The sequence below is a fragment of the Carassius carassius genome, chromosome 20 (assembly GCF_963082965.1).
Source record: "Carassius carassius chromosome 20, fCarCar2.1, whole genome shotgun sequence".
In the NCBI taxonomy this organism is placed as follows: Eukaryota; Metazoa; Chordata; class Actinopteri; order Cypriniformes; family Cyprinidae; genus Carassius; species Carassius carassius.
This window is the reverse complement of record NC_081774.1, coordinates 24,890,565-24,912,937: the sequence shown is the minus strand read 5'-3', so window position 1 is coordinate 24,912,937 and position 22,373 is coordinate 24,890,565. Positions and strand designations below refer to the sequence as shown.

The 22,373-nt window shown below is 37.2% G+C and overlaps 1 protein-coding gene across 5 annotated transcripts in view; it reads right to left on the bottom strand.

The window, feature by feature from the left end:
* The window catches only part of tnk2b (tyrosine kinase, non-receptor, 2b), a 203,551-nt gene that overhangs the window by 52,031 nt on the left and 129,147 nt on the right, over positions 1-22,373 (bottom strand). For all 5 annotated transcript variants that reach the window (XM_059502262.1, XM_059502260.1, XM_059502259.1 and 2 more), the window contains one exon: positions 6,048-6,118. In XM_059502262.1, coding sequence (XP_059358245.1) covers positions 6,048-6,118 — 71 coding nt within the window. The remainder of the gene's footprint in view (positions 1-6,047; positions 6,119-22,373) is intronic.

Genomic DNA, 22,373 nt, shown 5'->3' with positions numbered 1-22,373 from the left:
ATAAATACATTTAGAAATAAATACATTTACAAATGGATGCTATTTCTGACTTTTAACAGTGCATAATATGCTGTTTATTATTTATTTGTTTGCTCTCAAATGGCTTAAGAAACAATCACTATGTTAAAAATTGCTTCCATGTTGACTCATAATACTAGTTACATTTATTTGTTTAATATCCATCTGGGTCATTCCTTGTCACCTTAACAAGAGGTCCCCGGCTAAATATTCTGGTTTTGATATAAATGTTGTTCTAAAGAATTAAATACATAAATGATTAAGAAAGCAAAAATTTTAAATTTCATGGAAGAATATTTATAAATTAAATTGAGTAATACACTGCTTTGTATAAATTGTCATTTATCTAATGACAATTTTCACCTGAGATTTAGAGCCAAATTACAAGGGAGTAAAAATTACATTAGAAAGATGCCAACCTCATTATGTTTTTTTTCCACAGAAATTGGTGGGTCTACTCTATAAGTAAAATCTACTGACTTTAGTGATCTTTTTTTTGCAGTATATTCCAATGTTTCAAAAATGGGACTTGCATTAAGTATTAAGGATTTTTGTAACACTTCTTTTAACACCTATAAGATACCATAAGACCCCATAAGGTTTATTTCCACATATATTGGGATTTTAATTTAATAACAAAATGAACAATTCGTCTAACTCTCGCACGCTTTTTAATACTATTTCCTCGCTCCTCTGTCCTCCTCCACCCCCCCAACCCCTGCATCAACGCTAATAGCTGACGACTTTGTCACGTTTTTCATTAATAAAATTAAAAACATCATTGCACAATTTTCCACACCACAATTCATCAAGCACATCCACATCTTCACCTTCTCTTCACTCTCTGAGGCAGAAGTCTCCAAACTCATACTTTCTAATCATCCTACTACTTGTCCGCTTGATCCTATTCCATCTCATCTCCTTCAAGCCAGGAGTTGTACTCTGGCTTGAAGGAACTCTGGCATCTCCTTCTCCTGCAGTTGTACCTGCATTCACTCACATCATTTACATATCCCTCCACGCTGGTGTTTTTCCCTCAACATTTAGACAGGCTTGTATAACTCCTCTACTTAAGAGACCCAACCTCAACTCATCATCTTCTTTTCATTGCAAAAACACTTGAACAACCTGTGTTCAACCAAGTCTCTGCCTTTCTCACACGGAATAACCTCCTTGACAGCAACCAATCTGGCTTCAGAAGTGGACATTCAACTGAGACTGCCTTGCTCTCAGTTGTTGAAGCCCTATGACTGGTAAGAGCGGAATCCTAATCTTCAATACTTATCTTGCTTGTTCTTTCAGCTGCTTTTGACATGTTTAACCACCAGATCCTCCTGTCAACCCTACTGGCAAAGGGCATCTCAGGAACAGCACTCCAGTGGTTTGAGTCTTACCTATCAGATAGATCCTTCAAAGTATCTTGGAGAGCTACAACATCTAACTACTGGGGTGCCTCAGGGCTCAATTCTTGGACCACTTGTCTTCTCTGTCTACATGGCATCATTAGGTTCTGTCATTCAACAACATGGCTTTTCATAACACTGCTATTCTGATGACACTCAACTCTACCTCTCATTTCACCCTGATGATCCGACGGTAGCTGCTCGCATCTCTGCTTGTCTAACAAACATTTCTTGCTGGATGAAGGACCATCCAGTGTTGTAGTCGAGACCAGCTCATTCGAGTCCGAGTCAAGATCGAGTTTAGAGAGGGTTGAGTTCAAGTCAAGACAGAGTTCAGAAAGGGTTGAATGCGAGTCAAGACCGAGACCAGAGAGATTGGGTCTGAGACAAGACCTAAATGAATCTTCAATAGTATGTAAAATGTTTGGTGGAAACAATAAAATTGGTACCATACTCAAACAGTATATAAAATATAACATGGTATTTACACTGTATTTTATTTACTTGATATAGGTTTACAAAATATTATCAGTTAAGGATAAAAAGGCCACGTATCACAGAATGTTTCTTTTTTTAGAGACTTACTGCACACAAACTCTTTGTGGCTCTTATATGCAAACTGAATAATAGATGATGTAACCGACATTTTAAAAAGTTAATGTGCTACAGTAAGTTCATGAGATACTACGACAGCGTTTTAGTGCCACGTTGAAAAAGAAAAAAAGAGATTAAAGTCGTAATATTATGAGAATAAAGTCGTAATATTACAAGAATAAAGTCTAAATGTTTCGAGAAGAAAGTCAAAATATTACGAAAATAAAGTCATAATAGTACTAGAATAAAGTCGAAATGTTTCTAGGATTTAAATAGTAGAAAATAAAGTTATAATATTTTGAGAGTATGCCTTTATTGCACATTCAAATGGCCCGGATTGAGAGCACCAGGATAAATTGCAGGCCACCGGGATTGATTTAAATATTGTTGTGTCAGAGCGGCCGCAGCATTTTACTGGGACGAGGAAGAGTCAATTTTAAGGACTCGCGGAAACAGCTTAATATCAAGAATATGATATTTATTAACAGACTGAACAAGAACAACTTTTTATCTTAAAATCAGCTAACACACCCAATCTACATTCCTTCGGGGGGCGCTGTAACTCTTATTTAATGCTTTTTTTATATACACAATAAATATATGTGGGATTAGTAGCAGAAATCATACCGTGTGTCATAATCGCGGGGACAGTATGACTGGAAATAATATTTCATATCTTCCATTGCATTCGTTATTTGTAGTGTGCCGGCCAACCAACAGCAATAAGATTCGTGCTTTTGATAGACCTACTTTTAATGTCTCAGTTTTCAAAGTCAGTTTTATAGTTAAACACAAATTATCTAGAAAAAATCTAACTAGCTTTCTAATCTTTTTGTATTCTATCTGTTTTCTTTTCATTTATTATACAATTAACAAAAGCAAAAAAAAGAAGCCCTAACACTAGTTTGCTCTATTCTTTTTCTGTTCTATCAGTTTTCTTTTTATTTATTATATTATTTAAAAGCCCTTGCTACTTGTACTGTGTCTAAGCTAACTGAGACTTGTTATAACACTTGTATACAGGGACGTCGGACTGGGGGTAAAACCAGTACTGATTACCAGGGCCCCACAGGAAGAGAGGGCCCTTGAAAATTCTGGAATATATTTTATTTTACCTGGATATTTTCATTTTCTAATTAAATTTCATAATGAATGTCAGATGAATCATACATTTTGTGTATTGGCTGAATAACTTGGTTGATTGACTGACGGTCTCATGATCCCACCTCCCTTGCTAATGCGCCAAATGGTTTAGTCCATCTGCACGCAGTTTATGTTAGTTGAGCATCTGGTGGAGCGCTGTAGAAATGTCTTTCTCAAAGAAAGCCAAATCAGGCCACCAAAAAAGAAAGGAAAGACAGGAGAAGGAAAGAAAACAAAATGAGGGGAAACAATTGGTTACTGACTTATTTTCAAAGAAAGGTGAGCACAAACTAGAACATGAAATTTGTAGTGCTAAACTGCCTGAATATTCCCGCGATCGTTAGTGCTTAAAATGAACTGAGACAACCCATTGAAAGAGCAGAACATTCACTTTCAGATGTCAATTTGGTTATAAATGTAATCTCAGGTAAAGGCTACATAAACTGTACACTAACAATACTGTTTGCATACAACACACCATTATAATAGCGTAATTTTTACATGTTTAATTTTACATTAATAGGCTATAATATCTAAAATTAGCAATAGTAGGCTAATCAGTGTCATAGGTAGCTTGTTAGCTCATTGATAGCTACAGGTGAAACTGGAACAATTAGAATATTGTGCAAAAGATCATTTATTTCAGTAATTCTAATATATAATATAGTTAATATATTAATATACTGGTATAATGGTATAACTTATATATTATATAAACTCATTACATGCAAAGTGAGATATTTCAAACCTTTATTTGTTTTGAGGTTGATGATTATTTATGGCTTATAGCTTATGAAAACCCTAAATTCAAAATTAGAATATTGTGAAAAGGTTTTTATAGCTGTAAGCAATAATCATCAAAATTACAACAAATAAAGGCTTGCAGTATCTCACTTTGCATGTTATGAGTCTATGTAATATATTAGTTTCACCTTTTAAGTTTAATTACTTAAATGAACGTTTACATTATGTACACAAATGTTTACAAATTAACAACATTATATTTGTCAGATTTAGTAGAAGCAGATCTTAACATTGTGAAATACGTGGCCCTCAGTTTCAGAAACCGTCACATCAGGGAGTGGAGTAGCAACAGACCCTCATCCCTACATCCTCTTCCTTGGATTTGAGACAAGGTGAGCTAATGAAGTTCAAAATGAAAGCAAACCATGTTAAGTCATTCTGACTGAAAGGTGTTAAGTGACACTAACATCATAGTGTTTTATCATAGTAGGTTATAATTAGGATAAGAGGTTAATATCAAATGTATCCTTCATGTAAAGAAAGATAGAGAAGAAGTGATTGAGGATGATGGTGAAAGTGAAGAGAGCAGGGAGCATGAGTGTTGCTCTGAGCAGTGTGCAAATGAGAGATGGAGAGGGACTGGAAAGTAGGCAGAGCAATTCAGACCATCAAGTCTTGCTTGGTTATCATATAGTACACAGTTTGTTCATGTAGGGATTAAAAAACTAAAATAGTATGGGGGGGGGGGGGGGGGGGTGGGGGCCCATCAGGATTGCCTATGCATAGGGCTCGGGATCTTGTACAACACCCCTGCTTGTATATCATTGCTCTTTTGTTGATTTTGATTGCTTCCATTGTCCTCATTTGTAAGTCGCTTTGGATAAAAGCATCTGCTAAATGACTAAATGTAATGTAATGTGACTCCATGACATAATTTGTTTGATGCACAGTTAAACTGTACAAAAACCAAATGTGGGTCAGTTTGCATATTGCTTATAATTATTGCATTTAAAAAAAGAATATATGAAGAACAAATGGTGGCATTTACCATGTTTACTATGCCATGCCATAGCGTGCAAAGTTAGTTTTATGAAATTATCTGTGGGGCTTTCGCACTTCAGATGTGGAGAAAATCTGCTTTTGTTCATAACCACTCCTTTAGCCCCAGCTGGCCCGCTTTGGCCCAAGGTTTTCGTAGGACCAAAAAACCTAGGCTGCTGGCCCAGAGGAAGCACCAACGAGCCATGATCAAGCCCTGGAAGTAACAGTGGAAACGCGACTAGCCCTGGCACGCACTAGCTCGCCCGCTTTTGGCCCAACAGTGGAAACTCGGCTAATGTATCATTTAATATGCTGAAAATTTTATTTTGTAAGAAAGATCAAAACTGTATTTCAGCCTGGCCTACAGAATCAGCTATAAACTTAATTTCCTCTGCATTCCGAGTCTATCGTCAAACACACAAACTCTAGAGAATGGCCTACATTGTGCCAATTTATTGCTTGCGACTGCACTGAATTTTTTTTTTTAATTCATCCTATTGAAAAAAGATTTCAGTGTGAGGCCAATATGACTGTCTTCCTGCAGCATTTGATGGACCATTAACCTGGTTAGTGCTTCAGAGAGGGAGCAGCAGGCCAGAGTCAACACTTCCTGCTTCAGCAGTCAGAGCAGATGTTTCAGTATTATGTGTAAAAGAGAGAAAATAAGTTGTTACATTTCAGAGGGGTGAAGCAACAGGCCTCACTTAAATTTAGTTTCAATGACAAAATATGTTTGCTTACTCTACCTTTAAAGAAACTCAATTCTGAACTGCTCAGCTCCATGAACAGCGAGTTACCTTTTGAAAAGCATCACAACCTCGGTTTTGATATTTAGGCTGTTTGAACAAAAGACATAGGCTGTGGAAATTGTCTAGGTCAAGTGCTTTAAATGTTAGTTCCTGATTTATTCCCTTCAGGTTCAATAAGGCACTTTGCAAGTTAGAGACTCTAAAGCGCTCGAGGGAAAATGTGAGCTGAATGACCAAGGAACAAAGCAAAGCCCTTGTCTGGGTGCATGAGTATAGATGTGCTTGTGTGCAGGACCTGATCCTGGACTGGAAGCCATTAATCTGTCAGTGCATGCGAAGAAGGCTGATGACATACCTTGCTCATCCATGACTTGCGCTTGCACATGGTTTTCCTCCTCTTTACCACCTCCCACAGCCGTCTTTGCCCTGTCAAAAAAAGCGAATGAGAGAAATATTATTACTTAATGAATTTTGCCGGTTTAAAACAAGTTCAGCTTTATCAACAGTGTCATCTGGAGCAAACCAATTTACCTGAATAGAAATTAAAATAAACACTTAAGTACTAGTGCAATAAAAATGCTTACTACCCATGTCAAAAGAAAACTGCAAACCATGGTAAACCTTGTAACTCTTATGATATGTGCAAGGATGACAGAAAAGTACTCATTTTATAGAGAAAAACCCAACTAATCTAACTAGGGATATGTATCGTTAAGGTTTTGATGGTTTTACTACTCTTACCGACAAGATTATTAATTTGGTACTTTAACGGTATTCTTATCGGTACTTTTAGTTTTTTTATTTATATATATATATATATAAATCACAGACTTATAAGTGCATTACCATTACCTATCTGTCAAGTGGAGCATTGACACTCTAAAATCTCAGTTAGAACTGTCAATGGTCCACTTGAAATAAAGGTGGTGGTAATGCACTTATAAGTCTGTGATTTTATTTTGTGTGCATTGCAACAATTTCCGATGCAGACATCGCACATACACATGCTGAATTGAGTGCTGTGCCTGCCTGTGAGGAGGAGATTGTGAATAAAAAAATTAATATTAGTCAAATTTAAAATTTGCATTTGAATGTTAGGAGTGCGTCGGGGAGCATCATCAGTGGCGTGCAGGATGCAGTGATGATGTAAGTGATGTTACATTTTAATGTTTTGTTAGTCTATCCCACAAGTTGTGCCGCCGCTGTGTTATGCATTCAAAATATTAGAGAAGTGTAGGAGGTCAATGCAGAGAAGATCTTGATTAGGTGAATACCAAAACCAAGCCATTCACACAAAACACATATATTACCGTATTTTCTGGACTATAAGTCACACTTTTTTTTTTCATAGTTTGGCTGGTCCTGCGACTTATAGTCAGGTGCGACTTATTTATCAAAATTAATTTGACACGAACAAAGAGAAATGAACCAAGAGAAAACACCGTCTACAGCTGCAAGAGGGCGCTCTATGCTGCCAGAGATGCTGCTCAGTGCTCCTGTAGCCTACACTGAGTAGCATAGAGTGCCCTCTCGCGTTTGTAGACGGTAATGTTTTCTCTTGGTTCTAAATAAATGCGACTTATAGTCCAGTGCGACTTATATATGTTTTTTTCCTCGTCATGACGTATTTTTGGACTGGTGCGACTTATACTTAGGTGCGGCTTATAGTCCGAAAAATACGGTAAGCGCATTTTTAGATGGACAAATATGACTGCTGAACTTAAATCTCACACGAGATGTAGCCATGCAAAGTTAAAACAGTGTAAACTTTTAGAAAACATATGTCAAATTTGCGGTTCACTGCCTCTTATGTTTTTAAATCCAATCTGCATGATGGGTGTGTAGGATTATCCTTGAACAGTCCATTTCATTAAAAGAACCCAACACCGCATTCCACAGTTCAGAATGATTCCCCATCGAACCATTAGTGCGTCATAAAACACAGTCATGGTGCTAAGATGGCTAAAGGAGATGTCGACCCCCTTTCCCTTTCTGTGCCTGTCTAATCTCATACCAGCGATGCCAGGACAGCAGGAAAAGATTTTTAAAAGTTCCCCAAACTTAAGACCAAATGGCCAAGAAACCCTGTGGTGACCCCAATGCATAAATCCCCAGCCTTATCAGGAAAGGATGCTAAGGCATTCCTTTGGCCCAGGATCACCAAAAACTTTAAACCAGGGAACACCTCCTTTCTGCAGCTGTAAATTCCAGAGACTTTGTCTCCAAAACCAATAGACTGAAATTTAACCCACTTGTGGTTTAATACAAACAACGGTCTCAAAATTGCTTCCAATAAGCTAAATTGATTACCAGTATTTACCACACATATATCTTAAGTATCATGTATGTATTATATAACCTGTGGAATTATCTCTGTGTGTTTAACTCATTACAGCCTATTCGTAGGGTTTTCTACCTCAGTTATAGGAACTAATCACCAGAAGTTGCCTCATACATGTGTATTCTCTGTACTATGCATGCTATATATTACTCAAGTTAATTTTGTGTGTTAAACACTTATCACGGCTAAATCCTTATTTACTTCCACCTCAACTATGGGAAGTATATGTATTTTGATACCTACTTGATAGGTAAATGATTTCTAGAATTTTGATATAAAGTAGATGTGTGTAGGATGCACCATATTTAAACTATTAAGTTTGCTTATTCAAGCATTTAAACTAAACTCTCAGGAGTTTGGACACACGCGATCACGTGGACATTACGCTAATTACATGCAAGAACCGGAGAACGGGGCATAGGTCCCGCCCAAGACGATATCTGATTGGCTGTCGCAGTAAGAAGGACGGGTCAGATGGACATGCTTATAACCCAATGACAAGCAGCTATGCGTTGCTTTTTGCCTAGTTTTTTGCCCTGCTTTTGCAGTGACTTGGTTCTTGCCTATGTTTTGTGCTGACCTTTCTATTGTCCAGCGTGTACTCTTCAAACCACCAAGAGCTCGCTCAAAACTCATCAACTCTTCCTTAAGATCCTTCGCTGAACTTCGTCAAAGAAAAATCCTCTCAGAGTCACTCCAGACTGGTGGAAACTCCGTCGCATAGCAACCCGCAATCCAGGAAGTCTTGCGAACGAAGCGCCACCCAGCAAAGCCAACTGACCACTCACCATCGAGTGCTGTCCCTCAGAACGCGTCATCGACCACCTGCCAGCCAATCAGCGCCAGAGATTCCCTCTCCAGCAACTTTGTTACAGAAGGGAACGCATCCAAAACCACAAGGAGCATTCAAACGCAAGGACGCAATATCTCCTAATTCTGGCTGAACTTGTGCAAATCTTATTAAGAAAACGAACTAAGATTAAAGTGCTAGTAGATTGATTCTCTCAGGTTGCGGTCAAGAAATAGTGTCTAACACTAGACACTTGGGACTCCATTCACCCTCCGTTAATAACATCACTTTTCTCTGTCACTGTTTGAATGAATGTTTGTGTGTTTTCGTTAGTTTAGTTTGTGTGTATTAGAGTAGTTCAATAAAGCCTTGGTTGATTTTACATACCAGTGTCTTGTGCTGTGTGCTTACAAGTTACTGCCTTAAACTGTAGATTCTGTTAACTTGCTCATAATCCGTTATCATAATTTCATGATATTATTACCGTAGACCACGGGATAATATTTTGTCCAGAGTTGATAAAATACCCTAATCTCAATTTATCGGTGGACAAATTGTTGATAAAGTGTTAAATATTAATTCTGAATAATTTGCATACTAATTCGGTTCATATTCACTGTAATTCAATCCCCTTTGAGTTATATTGATCTTAATTCCCTTATTAATCTTACAGGTGTGATTTGAATCTCTGTATTAATACATAAATACATGATACTGTTTTGTTCATAATTGTTTAAGCAATTTACAAAATAATTTGTTTTATATGAGTTAATTTAGATGTAATGCAGGTTTTTATAATAGACATTTATTTCCTAGCGCTGATTTAAATATGCTGCATTATTTTGCTCATTGCTCCCTCCTGTGGCCATCTTATCTGCATATAAAACATTGGACATCAGATATGGGTTTAATTTTTATTGTGTGTTTGACTGTTAAAACAAACAAAAATATTTGTTGTTTGTCTTAATACATTTGGTTAATTTAAAAATACAGTGGTAAATATATATAAATATATATATATATATATATATATATATATGCTATTGTGTGTAAACTTTTTCCCCATCACATGCAAAACTAATAACATTGTAAGCATTAAATCTTTAATTGCTGCTTTCTGCTGTGCAAATTTTGTTTGTGAGGAAAATAACAGTACATTTTTGTCAGTTATTTTATCTAAACAGATCGATGAATTTCTTCAAGATTTCAAAATTAAATAGCCTACTGATAATGTAGTAGCACTGTAAGATTACAGTTGTTTGAATGCATTATTGCTAAAGCGATTGCGTGTGAATGTGCTGTATCTGTTTAAATCATGCTTTAACCCGAAAATAATCAGTAAAAGAAACAGACAAACTCCTTAGCCTTTAACATCCCGCTCGACTCTTGCAATCATTATGACCTGATCAAGCCATAGCTAAATGTGTTTAACATGAATTCTTGCTGAATATGCAGTTATATTACGGGCTGCTGGCATGAATTGTACTCGTGATGGAGGCCCCAGTCAGAATCACACCGCTCAGCTCATCCTTTGCTCGGCGGCGTGTCTCTGTCAGACTCGCGGGGGAGGGTTGAGCCACTCTGAACTACGGGAGCCTGAGTGGTGCGTCGGTGGATGTTAAAAAGAAAACCGATTTTCATTCAAACAAACTGATGTAAATTACAAATTCAAGTTAACTGATCAAATCGATTTATCACCCAGTCCTACTTGCTTTCATATAATTTAATGAAAAAAAAAATGCAGGTGTGTAAAATATGTGCAAGATTTGCACTGCACGTGTGATGGTAGATGTGCAGCTTTTATTCTTATTTATTTTATCTTCATTACAAATCTTGTTTGGTTTTATTTTGGATAATTGGATGTAAAAAATAATTTACGTTGTAATGCATATTCAAAATGTGAATTCATATTCATATGCAAGTATTTGTGCAAAAATTATTATTGTGCATTAATGACAGGGCGCATTAATTTTCAACATTCAACAATCTGTGAATGTTGCATTTCTCTGTCGGAGAGAGCCAGCACTGTGAATTTCATCTTGCAGCAGACAAGAAAACTGTTGTTTATTAATAAATAATTAAAATGTCTCATTTATCACAATTATTAGGCTACTTCTGCATATGTGCTTTGTGGCAAATTTAATGCATGTGCTTGAGCGCGGAATATATTTTACATAATATATTATGTAAATTTAATATAAACCTCCGATTAGTTGAATATAACAAATTAACGACTAGAACTAGAAAAATCTTACGTTGGAACACTTTTTTAGTCTATAACCAAAACAACAGTCCTATATAAACCGGTTCAGCAACCTGAAAGCCTCATAAGACACTGTCCATATAAAAGAAAAAGAGATTCACACCTTTATCTCGACCTTCACAAGCCATACATAACTATCCCCCAAAAACCCAACCCCCTCCAGCTGAACTGAACTCTGTCTGTCTTTTGGCTCTGAGGAACGGTCTGTTACTGAGCTGAAACATGCCTGCACTCAGCAGCACTATTCTTTGTATTTATTATTTTCTCGCAGCCCATATTATTATTTTCACAAGACATAATGATAATAACAAATTATCAATTAATAATTAATCGTGTGATCGTGGATGTTTGCGGAAGGCTTTAAGACCAAGCGGAATCCTCTGTTCCCGCCTCACATCGCACGGGACTCACGCTCAGTGATGCAGCTTCACTGTCTGCGGTTTGACTTTACTGAATCAGATTGAGGCGAATACAACTTATTGATCACGAGCCCAACATTTAGCAAGAAGGAAAACATTCATTCGACCTGAAGGAACACGTATTTTATTGAGCTAATGCTGTTAAATAGAGAGAGAGAGAGAGCGAGAGAGAGAGAACCAGTCTAGGGCTATTCTTAAACTTGGAGCTCATTATATTGAAGTGCAAATCCAAACACCAGAAACGTTGTGCATTTTATGAATAATGAAATGTTATGAAAAGTATGCATTTTATTTATTCACATGCAGTATGGTTGTTGGTTTTTAGTTCACAACTTTAAGTTCCATTTTTAAAAAAAAATGCTTTATTGGCTAACGTTTCATAATCCTTCAGTTGTTATGCTCTAAAATCCATGCCATTTGTAATTTCACAGTATTTTCACCTCCTAAATCACTAACCTTTAAAGTCACAATTCTATAATGGTCAGGGTCCGGTTCCCCAAAACATTCTTATCGCTAAGTAGTTCTTAACCTATTCCTTAACCTCTCTCTTAACCTTATGGCACGATTCCCGACACGTTCGTATGCTAAGTATATCTTATGTAAGTCACACTTTCGTAAGGTTGGTCTGGACCATTCGTAAGCTCTCTCTTAGCGTTGTTTGAGCTCAAGACACTAGTCTTTAGAAATCAGCGCAGCGCAGTACAAGTCAAACTATGGTATGTTAACAATATTGTGGCTCAACAATGATTTTATGTTATGGACATTTTAAGACTAATAATAAAATATGTTCGCAATGGATACAGGCCTATTTATGAAGATGACTTTATGTGGTATCAAAACTAATATGGTGATAATTAGCCTATGCTATTTCGTAATGTAATTAAACCTCTGGAGTCGATTAACACGGATACGCGTTATGAGTCATTTTCTCCTGATAACTCCGAAAAGAACTTAAATTACACTTTCAGTTTTAATCGTACAGATAAGAGCAATACATCAATTGAATCTGTAAAGGGTCTACTTTTTTCTGGATACAGACATAATAACAACAAAACTTTGTGCACTTATAAAATAAAGATAACAAACAAGGTGTGCTGTTTGCAGCCTTTGTCTGCGCTGATCTTCATTTACAAACACGTCATTAAAATGAACTGTAACTCCTTGAAAACTCAACGAAGAGACATGAGAACAGATATGCCGCCGAAAACAGATATTCTTTGATAAAGTAATCCATATGAAAACAACGCGATGTCCGTTTTTCACGTCTCCCTTCATTATATCTAATGTGACCAAGCCCCCGCGCTGAACGCGCTATTCAGATTCAAACTGAAGCGCGCGGCTTGAATACGCCCACACAGAAGAAAAAGCAGCGAGACTGTTCTTCAAGTTTTTATTTTACTGTTTGCTTCGCGATGAGAAGAATAAGACATAATTCACCCCAAAAAGATGTGATGTGGTTGACGATTTGAGAAATGGATTTCCTCAGAAAAAAAAGAATGAAGCACTTTTTTCAGCAGAGATCATAAACATGAGTAAGTCTCTTTTTATTTATTTATATACTTGTACTAGTTTTCACATAATGTGTAAATATTTTACTAGTTAGACTTTTTCCAAACTATAATTCCTGACTAAGTGTATAATGAAGTGAAATATTATGAAGTTTCAATAACAATATACAATACTATAGCATTCAAAAGCTTGATGTAAATGATATAAATGTAACAAATAAATGTAACTGTAACAAATGTAAAAAAAAATGGTGTTCTTAAATGTAACAAATAAATGTAACTGTAACAAATGTAACAAAAAATGGTGTTCTTTTAATTTATCCCCCCTAAAAAACCTGAAAAATATTCTCAGCTCTTTTCAACATTAACAATAATAATAATAATAATAATGGTAATAATAATAATAATAATAATAATAACAATAAATGTTTTCTTTTTGGTAGAAAATAAGATTGTTAAAAGGATTTCTGAAGGATTGTGACTTGAGTAATGGTGCAAAAAATTAGTTTGAAAGTCAGCTTTGATTGTTCCTAATAAACTGTTTAACTGCTCCCCCAAGTGGATAATAAATTATGTTGTGGGATAATTAAATATATTTTAAATAAACTACAAACATAAAATTAAATAGATTTATTTTGTCCTCACATTCTTTCTTGTAACTCTTCCCAGTGGCACAGATGACTGAGAGGCTCATTATGCAGCTCATTATGCAGGCCTTTGTCTTCTCAGGTGTAAATCACAATGATATTCATGATAGTTGACGCCTACTCGCATATGACTTTTACCAGCAAAAAGTGTCTTAGAAAATTTAAATCAATATATTGTTTTCTGTAAGTGAGTAAACAAGATGATTTTCACATAATTTAGAAAGAAAAATTCTAGGCTACAAGCTCCAGTTCTCCAAAATCCCGGGAACCATTGTTCTTTATGTGTTTTTTTGCCTTATTCAAGTGTTTTAACATTTTTTGTTTTTCACTAACCACGCATAACATTTTTATTCTCAAAAACACAATCATTTACAGTCGTGGCCAAAAGTTTTGAGAATTACATAAATATTGGAAATTGGAAAAGTTGCTGCTTAAGTTTTTATAATAGCAATTTCCATATACTCCAGAATGTTATGAAGAGTGATCAGATGAATTGCATAGTCCTTCTTTGCCATGAAAATGAACTTAATCCCAAAAAAACCTTTTCTGAATTTCATTGCTGTCATTAAAGGACCTGCTGAGATCATTTCAGTAATCGTCTTGTTAACTCGGGTGAGAATGTTGACGAGCACAAGGCTGGAGAGCATTATGTCAGGCTGATTGGGTTAGAATGGCAGACTTGACATGTTAAAAGGAGGGTGATGCTTGAAATCATTGTTCTTCCATTGTTAACCATGGTGACCTGCAAAGAAACGCGTGCAGCCATCATTGCGTTGCATAAAAATGGCTTCACAGGCAAGGATATTGTGGCTACTAAGATTGCACCTAAATCAACAATTTATAGGATCATCAAGAACTTCAAGGAAAGAGGTTCAATTCTTGTAAAGAAGGCTTCAGGGTGTCCAAGAAAGTCCAGCAAGCGCCAGGATCGTCTCCTAAAGAGGATTCAGCTGCGGGATCGTAGTGCCACCAGTGCAGAGCTTGCTCAGGAATGGCAGCAGGCAGGTGTGAGCGCATCTGCACGCACAGTGAGGCGAAGACTTCTGGAAGATGGCCTGGTGTCAAGAAGGGCAGCAAAGAAGCCACTTCTCTCCAAAAAAACATCAGGGACAGATTGATCTTCTGCAGAAAGTTTAGTGAATGGACTGCTGAGGACTGGGGCAAAGTCATATTCTCCAATGAAGCCCCTTTCCGATTGTTGGGGCATTTTCCAGCACGATGGAGCACCGTGCCATAAGGCAAAAGTGATAACTAAGTGGATCGGGGACCAGAATGTTGAAATTTTGGGTCCATGGCCTGGAAACTCCCCAGATCTTAATCCCATTGAGAACTTGTGGTCAATCCTCAAGAGGCGGGTGGACAAACAAAAACCCACTAATTCTGACAAACTCCGAGAAGTGATTATGAAAGAATGGGTTGCTATCAGTCAGGATTTGGCCCAGAAGTTGATTGAGAGCATGCCCAGTCGAATTGCAGAGGTCCTGAAAAAGAAGGGCCAACACTGCAAATACTGACTCTTTGCATAAATGTCATGTAATTGTCGATAAAAGCCTTTGAAACGTATGAAGTGCTTGTAATTATATTTCAGTACATCACAGAAACAACTGAAACAAAGATCTAAAAGGAGTTTAGCAGCAAACTTTTTGAAAACTAATATTTATGTAATTCTCAAAACTTTTGGCCACGCCTGTACATACATGCTGCTCACATATTATTATAGCCCAGTTTGTGCTGATCACAGTGAGATTAGACTTTAACCATTTAGATATTTATAAGAAACTGAAAAAAAGCACATATGTCAGGGCATGACAAAACTTCTCCAGGCCCCAAAAATACCCTTAGACTCCAGAGGGTTAAAGCGTTTAAATTGGCAATCACTTTTGATAATTAAAATCTGGCAAACAATTTGGCTCTAAATGGCTAAAATCTATAAATGGGTAAGCATGGTGGAGTCCAGTAAGCGACAAACTATGGCAGTGATCCAACGTGTCCTTGTATTGAATCAAAGACGACGCCGGATGCGGAGCCGTTTAGTCCATGTCATTTTTTTTATTCTGCAAAACTTAAGCCCTTTTGACATTTTGCCTGACGAGGCTATATTTAAAAAAAAATTGCCTCCCAAGACAGCTCATTATGGAGCTGCTGGACCTTCTCAGACCTGTGCTTGCCAGGGTAACGCTGCGGAATTTAGCTTTAAGCCCTGAAGTCCAGCTGCTTCTAGCGCTGAGTTTTTCTTTTTTTTTTTTTTGCTACAGAGAGCTTCATCGAGGGAGAGGTGCGTCCACACTGTCACCAACGCCCTTCTGCGCCATGCCGGGGATTACATCCTGGTGGATGGCACACTCATCCCTATCGCCAATTCATCAGTGATTGATGAGGTGTAGGCTACATATCGCGAAAGGGATACACGGCCATAAACGTGCAGGTTATATTGGACCATAGGGGTGTGATCTCCGACCTGGTGGCAAGGTCCAGCAAAACTTCAAGTTCCTCTGACGAGAAGCTTGGTGCCCTTTTTTATTTTGCTTCCCCAGCATATTATGTATCTAACTCTCTCTCTTTCTGTTCATTGTAGATAGGTTGCTTTTTATTGAAAACATTAACCAATGGCAATCAATAGCGCATTAAACAGAAGTAACTGCAGCTACTTGCCAATCAATTCTGATTGTAAAATGCCTTCCCATTAATATAAAAGTGTATTACATGATTTTTAGAAGTCGTTAAACCCATGTCAAGAAGCTGCACAAGTGGCACAACAGGATAAGGAGGGTGGATGATTAGCGAGGGATACCCGGTTCATCTAACCGTCACAGCATATCGTGTGGACATATTACTTACCATTTGATTATTTAATTTATAGTCTATATTCTACTGATAACTTAAACTATGTTAAAATAAATGTTACTGGAATAATTTGATGAATGATTAATTTGCATAGAACTTGTCGAATTCCTGAGCAATCGATGCCAAATAATTCAGCACTTTCACTCGGGACAGCGCTCTTGTAACGTCGGACGTAAGAGGCAGCGTGCTAAGAAGCTTCCTAAGGGACACTTCGGGGAACACACTTAGGAACATAAACAACTTTGGTAAGATATATCTTTCGAGGTCTTCTTAGTGCGCTAACAGTGAGCGTTACCGGGGAACCGGGCCCAGATTTACTCAGGCCAATGGTATTTTTTAATGTCATTTTTATTTATTTATTTAGTTATTTATTTATTTTTGAATAATTGTAGCCTACATAAATAGGTGAAGCAAAACAAATATTTGGATCGTCCCTTATTTATTCCATTATTTTCGTAAAGAATAAACACTTATTTTCTACAAGAATAATCATGATAACATATTACTAATTCATAGAAATAATTTAAGCAGTTAAAACCTATTTTTTAACTTGAATTTAAATAGTATTAAACTAACTTTAAAATCTCAAGGAGTTTATAAATTAAAAAGGATAAAATGTCACAGTGCATGTTAAATAGTCTAAATGAAATTGTGTTAATAATATAATTAGAACTAACAATATAATTAGATTTTTTTAAATGAACAACTCCTGTATAAAATGGGACAGCAACCTTTATATCAAACATTTTTAAATCGTCCACAGCTGAGCATCGCGGGATGGGGATCTGCGCCAGAGCGCGTGAAATGAATGTGATGAACAAAGTCATTTTCAAATGCAATAAAAAAAAAAAAACACCTGGATAGCCATGCAGGCTCTGCTCTGAAGTATATAATACTAATTACTGTTAACCCAGAGTAACAAATTTTAATGGATTAATCGCCTTTTTTCATTTGCTGCATGTTTTCTTTATTTATTTATTTTAAACACGCTAAAAAATAAATTAAGTTTGTGAGAGAAAAAATATATGAGTCGTGTATAGGTTTCATTTTAACGGATTCATCACCTATTTTCGTTTGCTGCGTTTTTTTTTTTTTTTTCGTTTTTTTTGGATATTATATAATTCATGTATAAATTGCATTTTATTACAATTAAGAAGTAATAACAGCTGGCCTAATACTGTTATCATGTACAAACAGGATATATTTAGTTCACTTTACAACAAATCCTTTAAATTTAACAAATATATCAGAACAAAACAAGAATTAAAAATATAGAATTCTAATTGATACATATAATTGCAGTATATAATAATATAGCCTTAGCTATAAACAAACAAATAATAATAATAATTTAAAGCTAAGCATAAGGTAAGGTTGGGCTTTCTCATTCTCTCACTCGGGAGAAATCCGTTTCCATATTCGTGATGTTGCCCATTTGAAGCTTAACTATTATTCATGAGGTAAAATAGGCTTTGTCCTTCATGCTTGTTTCAGTATCGTTTGTAGTATTGTTTAGTAAAAATCATAATTAACAATATGTGAAGTTGACCGCTGCTAACGCTGAATGTCTGGTGAACGACTGCTGTTTCCAGTGAATATGTGCGTGAGACACCAGCGCGATCAAACAGCAGAAACAGAAAATACTCAGTTTTTGGGCACACATAAGGCATAATTCAAAAATGCAAAGTGTTAGTGTTAGCAAATGCTGCGTTTGGTCTCGTACTCTATCGCATACGTTGTCAGTGTTGTGCCTTTGCTTAGAACTTTGTTGTGATAAACAGTAAAGTGCGTTCAAGCACCAGCCAAGAGAGTGTATAGAAATACCCTTTGTGAGAAGCAGTTAAATCAGCGCGAGTTAAAAGCAGATCGTAAGTGTATTTATTTCTTGTCTCATTAGTATTTAGCGCAATTGTCATTGCTAGGAAACACTTGTTTGTTTACTGTGTTGAGACGTGCTGCGTTTGGTCTCGTACTCTATCGCATACGTTGTCAGTGTTGTGCTCTTGCTTAGACCTTTGTTGTGATAAACAGTAAAGTGCGTTCAGCTGAATTCAATTTCCGTTTGGTCGGGTTTAAAAAAGATTAGTATACCGCGGCAGCGGTCGTGGCAGCCCTCCAGTTAAGCCCTCCTCGTGTGAAGACTGAAGAGTGTAAAGACCATCGACTCTACCGTGCGACTCCACCGGGCAGGGACACCGGCAGGGAATATAAGTATTGTTTCGATTAATCTTTTTCCTTCTTGTTTCATTTCTGTTTCAGTTGTTTTTTGTTTATAACCAAATCTTACTATGTGTTTCCAGATCCCTACTATCACTACCACTCGCAAACCACACGTCACACAATGTAGACAGCGCAATCTTAACAATCTGCACACTTTGCCTATATCTGCTAATACACTACTTTCTTTTTCTATTGGTCTCTGGAATTGCCAGTCTGCTGTAAACAAAGCTGATTTCATTACTTCTATTATTAGTCATTCAAAGCTTAATCTCATGGCCCTAACAGAGACCTGGATCAAACCAGAGGACACTGCTACACCTGCAGCACTCTCCAATAATTTCTAATTTTCCCACTCCCCCCGTTTGACTGGAAGAGGTGGAGGTACTGGTCTGCTCATCTCTAATGATTGGAAATTTAATTCTTTACCATCTTTGGGTATCAACAGCTCCTTTGAATCTCATTCAGTTACTGTTACCTACCCTTTTAAAATACATTTTGTAGTTGTCTATCGACCCCCAGGACCACTGGGTAACTTTTTGGATGAATTAGATGTGTTGCTCTCAACCTTTTCTGAGGATGGTACTCCCCTAGTTATGCTTGGAGTGTCAACTATTGCTACTCACAAATCAGGCAACCAACTGGAGCTTATTTATACACGACACTGCTCTACTGATCATGTTCTGGTTACTCCACTGCACACGTCGGATCACTTCCTCCTCACTCTTAACCTCAACATGGTCCCTGCCACATCACTTACCCCTCCACATGTCATCTTTCGATGTAACCTACGCACACTTTCACCCTCCCGTCTTTCTGCAATGGTTTCATCTTCACTTCCTTCTCCTAAACTGTTTGCATCTTTGGATGCTAACAGTGCTCCTGATACTGATAGTTTGCTCCACTCTTACATCTTGTTTAGACACTGTTTGTCCCTTATCTTCCAGACCAGCCCGTAACATCCCTTCTGCCCCTTGGTTATCTGATGTTCTACGCGAACACCGTTCTAAGCTTAGAGCTGCTGAAAGGGTGTGGCGCAAATCCAAAAATACTACTGACCTTAATGTGTATCAGTCACTCCTATCTTCCTTCTCTGCTGATGTCTCCACTGCTAAAATGACATACTACCATAACAAAATTAACAATTCGTCTAACTCTCGCATGCTTTTTAAAACATTTTCCTCACTTCTTTGTCCTCCTCCTCCACCTCCTGCTTAATCTATAATAGCTGACGACTTTGCAATGTTTTTCATTAATAAAATTAAACACATTAGTGCACAATTTTCAACACACAATCAGTCAAGCTCATATCACCAGCAAACATACACTCATTTACATCCTTCTCTTTACTCTCTGAGGCAGAAGTCTCAAAACTCATCCTTTCTAATCACCCTACTACTTGCCCGCTTGATCCTATTCCATCTCATCTCCTTCAAGCCATTTCTCCTGCAGTTGTACCTGCACTCACTCACATCATCAACACATCCCTCCACACTGGTGTTTTTCCCTCATCATTTAGACAGGCACGTATAACTCCACTACTTAAGAAACCCAACCTCAACCCATATCTTTTAGAGAACTACAGACCAGTTTCCCTTCTTCCTTTCATTGCAAAAACACTTGAACGAGCTGTGTTCAACCAAGTCTCTACATTTCTCACAAACAACAACCTCCTTGACAGCAACCATTCTGGCTTCAGAAGTGGGCATTCAACTGAGACGGCCTTGCTCTCAGTTGTTGAAGCTCTAAGACTGGCAAGAGCAGAATCCAAATCTTCAGTACTTATCCTGCTTGATCTGTCCGCTGCTTTTGACACGGTTAACCACCAGATCCTCCTATCAACCCTACTGGCAAAAGGCATCTCAGGAACCACACTTCAATGGTTTGAGTCCTACCTATCAGATAGGTCCTTCAAAGTATCTTGGAGAGGTGTCCAAGTCACAACATCTAACTACTGGGGTGCCTCAGGGCTCAGTTCTTGGACCACTTCTCTTCTCTGTCTACATGGCATCATTAGGTTCTGTCATTCAGAAACATGGCTTTTCATACCACTGCTATGCTGATGACACTCAACTCTACCTCTCATTCTATCCTGATGATCCGACGGTTGCTATTCGCATCTCAGCTTGTCTAACAGACATTTCTTCCTGGATGATGGACCATCACCTTCAACTCAGCCTTGCCAAGACAGAACTGCTTGTGATTCCAGCAAACCCATCGTTTCATCACAATTTCACCATCAAGTTAGGCACATCAACCATAACTCCTTCAAAGACAGCTAGAAGCCTTGGAGTTATGATTGATGATCAGCTGACTTTCTCAGACCACATTGCTAAAACTGTCCGATCCTGCAGATTTACTTTATTCAATATCAAGAAGATCAAGCCCTTTCTTTCGAAACATGCAGCACAACTCCTTGTTCAAGCTCTTGTTCTGTCCAGGCTGGACTATTGCAATGCCCCCTTGGCAGGTCTTCCAGCCAATTCTGTCAAACCTTTACAATTAATTCAGAACGCGGCAGCAAGATTAATTTTTAATGAGCCAAAAAGAATACACGTCACACCTCTGTTTATCAATTTGCACTGGCTTCCAATAGCTGCTCGCATAAAATTCAAGGCATTAATGTTTGCCTACAAAACTACCACTGGCTCTGCACCCATTTACCTAAATTTGTTACTTCAGACTTATGTGCCCTCTAGAAGCTTGCGTGCTGCAAGTGAACGTCACTTGATTGTGCCATCCCAAAGAAGCACAAAGTCACTTTTACGGACTTTTAAATTAAATGTTCCCCTCCTGGTGGAATGACCTCCCCAACACAATCCGAGCAGCTGAGTCCTTAGCCATCTTCAAGAATCGGCTGAAAACACATCTCTTCCATCTTTATTTGACCCTCTAATTTTAACATTCACTATTCTAATTCTATTCTTTAAAAAAATCTACCTTCCTTTCTAATCTTTTTGTATTCTATTTTCTTTTCATTTATTTTGCAATTATATGTGTGTGTGTTTTTGTGTTTGTGTGTATGTGAAAAGATCTCTAACACTAGCTTGCTCTATTCTTTTTTTATTCTATCCGTTATTTTTATTTATTTTTATTATTTAAAATCCCATGCTACGTGTACTGTGTTAACCTATCTGAGACTTGTTATAGCACTTATATATCATTGCTCTTTTTGTTGTTTTTGATTGCTTCCACTGTCCTCATCTGTAAGTCACTTTGGATAAAAGCGTCTGCTAAATGAATAAATGTAACTGTAATGTAATGTTAGTAGTTTGAAAAAATCAAGAATAAAAACAGGGTTAATAATAATTATTGCTGAATGCTGGACCGTTCTCATTTCGCTCTGCATATGGAACCTGATTTTTTTTAAACCAAGAATGAACCGAAATGAAAATGAAATTAAAACATTTAGCTTTTATACATATACATATATATATATATATATATATATATATATATATATATATATATATATATATATATATATACACATACATGGGCCTTATATTTATTTACGGTTTAATAACAATAGCATGCATATGATCCTTTGCGCCACCTGGCGGTAGTTTCGCGAATGATTTTAACACACAACTGAATTACAGGTGCCGCGGCGGTAATGCCCAATTAGGCTGTCTACCTACTGTACTATTGT